At 37.5% G+C, this 7,128-nt stretch overlaps 1 protein-coding gene across 1 annotated transcript; it reads right to left on the bottom strand.

Annotated features, from left to right (window-relative positions):
- Nucleotides 1-5,256: 5,256 nt before the first annotated feature.
- LOC121497874 (40S ribosomal protein S3a-like) lies at nucleotides 5,257-5,996 on the bottom strand. The gene has a single exon (XM_041767616.1). The coding sequence runs from the start codon at nucleotides 5,994-5,996 to the stop codon at nucleotides 5,475-5,477; it is 522 nt and encodes a 173-aa protein (XP_041623550.1). The 3' UTR covers nucleotides 5,257-5,474.
- Between the last annotated feature and the right edge of the window lie 1,132 nt (nucleotides 5,997-7,128).

Genomic DNA, 7,128 nt, shown 5'->3' with positions numbered 1-7,128 from the left:
CTAATTACACCCAATATGGAAATAATGCTGTATTTTGAGTTACTACTTCACATGAAAAGGAGATTCAACTGACAGTGCCCATTCTTAATCTTTGAACATTTCTTTAATCATAGCTTCATTTTACTTATTTTTATTTATTTATCCATTTTACTTTACATCCTTCCATTTGAGTTGAATGATGATGTAGCACTTTTCTCTGTCAATTTTAAGCATGTATCTGTCTGTGGATTTCAAATGGGAGGGGTACCAGTGACTAACCCAAAGTCTAAAACTATGGTTTTCCATAGTTAACTTCTCCTTGGTAAAAATTATTGGAATGTGAACTAAATTTGAAAACATAAATTGAAGTGAAGCATAAATAGTCATACCCTAAAAGAAAAAAAAGACATCCTCACTTTGTCAAACTTTAGAAAAATGCTGGCACTGTATGATACAACATCAAACCAGATACTGAGTCTTTGCCCATATTCTTTCCCATGGAACAAGATGAAAAAGAGTGCTCTCCCACAGTCTGAAAATCCCTTTGCCCACAGAAGAGAATATGGTGTAAAATAAGCAGACAAGACAGCATGGCAAACTAGAAAGAGTGCATTTTTTGAAAGCTCTGCCATGGCAGACTGGACAAACTCTTCAGCGACACCCAGACCAATTTCCTCATCTGTACAATGGGGATGCTAATATTTGCCACATGCTTGTTTAGAGGATAGAAAGGGATACAGCCAATGTGAAATGCCGAACATCTAAAAGGGGCTTACTTAAAGTACATCTTATCAAAGAGCATAAATTGACTTCACTTAAATGGTAAAGCTATTTTCAACAGAAAACTAAATAAATAAAGGAAAAAATGAGATTTATGAAGATTAAGCAAAAACAAAGCAGCAAGCAGGGGAAATTTTAAATACAGCATGATTGCCTCTATACAAAAACTGGCATTTGCTTGGGATGGGGGTTCAAAACGGAAGCCTCAAGGAAATGCACCAAAATGCTAACACTAGTTATATTATGACTGTGAATATAAGGTATTTTTTCCCTCTATTTTCCAGATTTTCAATAATGTGCTTAGTGTTACTTATATAATGAAAATACTTTTCTTTTTTGAATTTTGAAAGCTAAATGATGCCCTTTTTTTTTCCATAGAAATCACCAACTTCCTAGCAGAGACATTTAAAATATTGTTTTAAATATTCCAGAGGGCAGCCCGGACGGTTCAGTGGTTTAGTGCCGCCTTCAGCCCAGGGCGTGATCCTGGACACCGGGATCGAGTCCCATTTCGGGCCCCCTGCATGGAGCCTGCTTCTCCCTCTGCCTCTGTGTGTGTGTGTGTGTGTGTGTGTGTGTGTGTGTGTGTGTGTGTCTCACGAATAAATAAATAAAATCTTTTAAAAAAAATCCTTCCCACCCCAGTGATTGTATTTTAAAAAAATAATACTCCAGAGCTTTTTGCAGTAATTGCTAATAACGTATTTCATTCGATTCATCATTTATTGAGAGCCATGTGCCAGATTCCAGAAGAAAACAAAATAAACGAGATAGGGGCTTGTCCCCATTCTGTCCCTTGATAATAACAATGCTGGTAGTTCTCCTACTGTAAACCAGCTTGAACATTAAGGCTTGAGGTGAAACAGAGGAGAGAGTGAGAGAGGGGAGGGGGAGATTTATTGCAAAAAATTGTGAGGGCTGACAAGGCAAATTCAAAATCTGTGGGGCAGGCCTGCAAACTAGATCTGCTGGAGCAGAAGCTGAAGCTGCTGGGGGCAGGTGAAATGTTTTCTACCTCAGGGAAAGCCCTCAGTTACACTCAAGGTCTTTCAACTGATTGGATTAGGCCCACTCAATTTATCCAGGGTAGTCTCCTTTACTTAAAGTCAGCTGATTGTACATGGTACCCACATGTGTAAAGTATCTCAAAGTAACACCCAAATGAGTGTTTGGTTAAATAACTGGGGACTATAGCCTCACCGAATGGATGCATCAAATGGACCCTCATGGTCACCCAACATTTCTGTTTTCTCCTACTTCCTCATTTAGTTAAAGCCACTATTTTCTTAGCTCATTCCAGACCTCACCAAAAATGGAATTCTCAGGAAATAAGGTCCTTGCTACATCCCTGTCTTCCTGCCAAGGCAAGGGTAACATAAAGCGTAACCAATTGGTCAATTGGGAACTTTATTACTTCGCTGAACCTTCATTACATCAAACAAAATCATCACAGAGGTTTAAAAGCTCTCTCACTAGAGAATGCCTTAACAAATTAGGAGAGTAGTCTTATTCCAGGTAGGCTGTTGCCTTAAATTTGGTGAAAACCAAGGCAGAGAGGCATTGCAAAAGTCAGTGTAAAGCAAAATCCGCTCCCTATTAACCACAATGTCAAATGTGAGGAGGCAAAAGGTGAAGAACAGAACAGCTATGATCCCTACCCCATGGAGTCCAAAGTTTTTTTGATTGTTGTTCTTTATTAAATTTTATTTTTATTAGACAATCCCTTATTTACATGTATTTTAGGCTGTGATCTCTACTTATTCATGCAACTAGCCTTGCTCGTGCCATATGTGTTCGCACCAGTGGTTCTCGCCTGGGCTGATTTTGCCCCACCAGGGGACTTTCTGCACAGTCCAGATACATTTTTGGTTGCTCAGTCAGGGGTACATGGTGGAGGCCACGGTGCTGCTGAACATTCTAAAATGTAACAAAGAATTATCCAACCCACAATGTCAGTAGTGCCAAGGTTGAGAAACCCTGGTCTAGATTGTCCTGGTGTGAGTTCTGCCACAAATTCCAATCAAGTTCCTCAAAAACTAGGTCTATGGAGAAAATACGTTGTTAATTCCTTTAACCTCCTTAACTTTAACCAAAGTTTCCAGACTTTGCTGAAATTACTCTTTAAAATCATGTCAGAGTTTTTAGTGATTTGGGGAGGGTAAAATGAAGAAAATATGTTCATTTTTTTAAATGGCTAAAAATACTAATGTTCTAGGTCAATTAAAGTTATTGATTATAGATAAACTTTCGGGGCACATGACTGGCTGAGTCAGTAGAGCCTGCGGTTTTTGATCTTGGGATGGTGGATTTGAACCTCACATTGGGTGTGGACATTACTTAAAAATAAAACCTCTAAACTATTAAAACTTTAAATATGATAGTATCATGACATGTCAGTCACGTTGCTGAAACATAAACTCATGAAACAAAATTTACATTATTAACGTTTTAAATTACATATCTCAACTGACTTATTCAATTTTCATTTATTCTTTAATGGAATCTATATTAAACATTATTTGCTCTTTTCAAAATCTATTTCATCTTGAAAAGTAAAATAAGAGGAAGTTTTCTAAATTTTTTTAAAGATTTATTTATTTATTCATGAGAGACACAGAGAGAGAAGCAGAGACACAGGCAGAGGGAGAAGCAGGCTCCATGCAGGGAGCCCAACGTGAGACTCGATCCCAGGACTCCAGGATCACACCTTGGGCTGAAGGCAGGCTCCAAACCGCTGAGCCACCCAGGGGTCCCATGAAGTTTTCTAAATTATAGCTATCGCACCCCCATGCCCAATGATTGTAATTCACAAATAACACAACATATGTTTTTCTGCTAACAATCCCATATTGTCACTGAAAAAAAAAAGTTTCTAAATACAGTGAAAGTCATGTGTTCTTCATCATCCATTGTATTAGTCAGGGTTGTCCAGAGAAACAGAGTCAATATGATATATACATGTGTGTAAATATGCATATATACATAGAGATTTATTATAGATAATATTATTAGACTTTGCACATAAAGATTATATGTATATAAAGATTATTATATAGAGAGTGATTATAGGAAGAGATTTATATAAGGAACCGGCTTATGTGATTACAGAGGCCAGTAAGTCCAAAATCTGCAGGGCTGACGTCCCAGTTCAGCTGGAAGCTGACAGGTGGAAGAGCCAATGCCTAGGTCAAACGCCATCAGGGCAGAAAGTTTTTTTCTCTCTCAGAGAAGAAGGTCAGCTTCTTGTTCTACGCAGGCTATAAACTGATTGTGTGAGACCCACTCACATTTATGGAGGGCAGCTTCAATTCAGCCTGCTGATATAAATGTTAACCACATGCAAAAAACACTCTCACAGAAACACACAGAATATTGTTTCACCAAATATCTAATATCTAAACTGACACATAAAATTTATCATTACACCTATTCAGAAAAAAAAGACATCTGGAAAGGGGGAAGAATGAGAAATAACTTATGATGGCCAAGATATGTCTATACACACTGGCATATTACTCAGCCAGAAAAAAAAAGATGAGATTTTGCCTTTGCGACAACATGGATGCACCTAGAGGGTATTATGCTAAGTGAAATAAGTCAGAGAGAGAAAGACAAATACTGTATTATTTTAATCATGTATGGAATCTAAAAAACAAAACAAGTGAATAAATAAAAAGCAGAAGCAGACCTTTAAACACAAGAACAAAGTGATGGTTGCCAAAGGGAGAGGGTAAAAAGATGAGCAAAATGGGTGGGTGGGGAGTAGGATATACAGAATTCTGGTTAGAGAATAAATAAGTCATTAGAATAAAAGGTCCAGCCTAGGGAATATAGTCAATGATATTTTAGTAGGTGCTATATGGAGACCAATGGGAGCTCCACTTGTGAGCATATAGCATAATGCACAGAGATGTTGAATCACTATTGTACACCTGAAACTAATGTAACATTGTGTGTCAACTAAACTCAAAAAACTTTTTATAGTTGGAAATAACATGTTCAATAATAAGGAATCAGTTAAACAGACAAATTCAGCCCCACAACAAAACCATTATTTTCCTAGTGTGGTAGAAAACTGTTTAGTGTAAAAGTTTCTTAAATACCATTGACCAGGCTCAGCCATTATATACATGAATTCTTACAATACCTTGAGAATACTTGAGAGAGAGATGAGAATACTATTTAGATGAGAATACTCATCTAAAAATGTAAACCTATTTAGTATACTCAAATACTCACTTATCAGAGCCATTAAATGGAATCATATAATTGGAAGAAAACTTGGTGATAATCTCCAACTCTCCTCAATAGTGACAAAGAAAAACAAGATGGTGATTTAGATTTTTCTGCAATTTTTGGCAGACCCCTGATTTCAGACACTTGAGAATAATAAACATTTTTTTCATCACAAATGTGTTTTTATTTGTCACCATTAAATGTCTGAATTTTAAACAGATCCTTGGACTGGTGGTTCATATCCATCAGCTCATTCAACTTTAGCACCGGTCTCATCCCCCGTAGCTTTTCCAGAACTACTACCCTCACATGAAGCTCCATGAGTTTTCCCAATTCAAACTTGGGCTTCTTCAGCATTTTTACTTTTCTAACAAAAACATCATGGAGTGGATAAATAGACTGACAAGCTTTTTCTATACCTTTTCCGATGCTGTCTGGAATCAATTTATTGACCACTTCTTTCAGGTCATTTGCACCTCTCAAGTCATGATTTCCATCATCTTTTTCCGGTTTTGGTGGACCTGTTGGTGCTCAGCATAAGAGGTCTTCCGAATCTGATTATTGCATTTTTTAGTAAAACCAACAAAAAATAGACGAAGCAAATAGCCATCGGTAGTCTTTACATCAACATGAGCTTCAATCATGGTCTGCCATTTTTTTACCATGGAGCACATTTTGTCACGGGTAAGATCCATGCCATGGAAATCAGTCAGGCAGTTTTTGCCCTGCACATCCTCAGTGATTAGCTTGAATTTGCGAAATGCAACTTCATCATTCTGCAGATCAGCAAGGCAAACTTCAAAAACACGACCCTTGAGACCATCAGACACAATTTTGGTTCCTTGAGTTCTTGTGACTAGTGTTTCTCCAATATTTCTTATATTGAACATAGCTGGCACTTTCACATCATACCAATCTTTCTTAGAAAATGGATCAACCACTGTCTTCTTGGCTCCCTTTTTGCCGCCTTTCGTAAGGTGCTTGTTCTTGCCTACCGCCATGGCGCTGCTCTCGAGAATAATAAACATTTAAATATCAAAGTAGGATTTATGCTGACCACTCAAATAAATGGGAAAAGCACAAATCTGGGTTGGCAAAATAATTTGTCACTATTCCTATTTTTTGTTAATGTCAAGATTAGATTGGAGAGATTGCTTTTTATTCTGCAGAGTATGGCTACTATTGTAGAAAACCCCAGGAGTAGGTCTCAGTTCTGGCTATGCCTCAGGATTATGTGCAGAGTGACATAGAAATACAGCTGCTTGGGACCATTTCAGACACTGCTAGGATTTCCCTCCTCTTTTAGTAAGAATGCTAATCTAAAGTTTTACTAAAACTTTTGACTTACATAGACATGCCCAAAGGAAAAAAAAACAGAAAGGAGTATTAGGCATAGAAATTATGACTACAATTTGGGAAACAGTATTTTCACAATTACTCTTTCCCACCTTTAAAAGTTCTGTATCAGAGAAAGTCTTACTATAGTCATTTCTGAAGTTAATCACACACACAAAAGTAAAAATACAGAATATCGAATTTAATTTGATAAATATCTGGGACAAGCCTTTCAGAATTCAGTTATAAGTCTGTGATACATATATCAGTTAACAATATTTAAATATCTAAATGCCACCCCATTCAATTTTAATGCTCTGACATTAATGACAAAAATTTTCCTCTTGTACCATTTGGTGTCTGTGAACTGCAGTGAAGTCTAGAGAAACATTGGCTTTTATTTTCAAGATGTGACTTTTTACTATTAATCTGTTGCTCTTGAACTGACCAGTGAGGACAGTAACATTTACAACCTCTGTCAAAACCATTTTTTAGGGGATCCCTGGGTGGCGCAGCGGTTTGGCGCCTGCCTTTGGCCCGGGGCGCGATCCTGGAGACCTGAGATCGAATCCCACATCGGGCTCCCGGTGCATGGAGCCTGCTTCTCCCTCTGCCTGTCTCTGCCTCTCTCTCTCTCTCTCTCTGTGTGTGACTATCATGAATAAATAAATAAAATCTTTAAAAAAAAAAAACCATTTTTTAGAAGAACGCCTATAAGATACGTTGAGTTCCTTAGATAAATGGTGCCACAATAGACACAAACTCTGAAGCTATAGCATTATTGTAGCTTATCAACAT

Source organism: Vulpes lagopus, chromosome 8 (assembly GCF_018345385.1).
Source record: "Vulpes lagopus strain Blue_001 chromosome 8, ASM1834538v1, whole genome shotgun sequence".
In the NCBI taxonomy this organism is placed as follows: Eukaryota; Metazoa; Chordata; class Mammalia; order Carnivora; family Canidae; genus Vulpes; species Vulpes lagopus.
Note: the sequence above shows the minus strand (reverse complement) of the source record. Positions and strands in the feature narration are given on the sequence as shown.

Excerpts from the sequence above, each read along its gene's own strand:
- LOC121497874 (XM_041767616.1), bottom strand. The coding sequence starts at position 5,996 with ATGGCGGTAGGCAAGAACAAGCACCTTACGAAAGGCGGCAAAAAGGGA.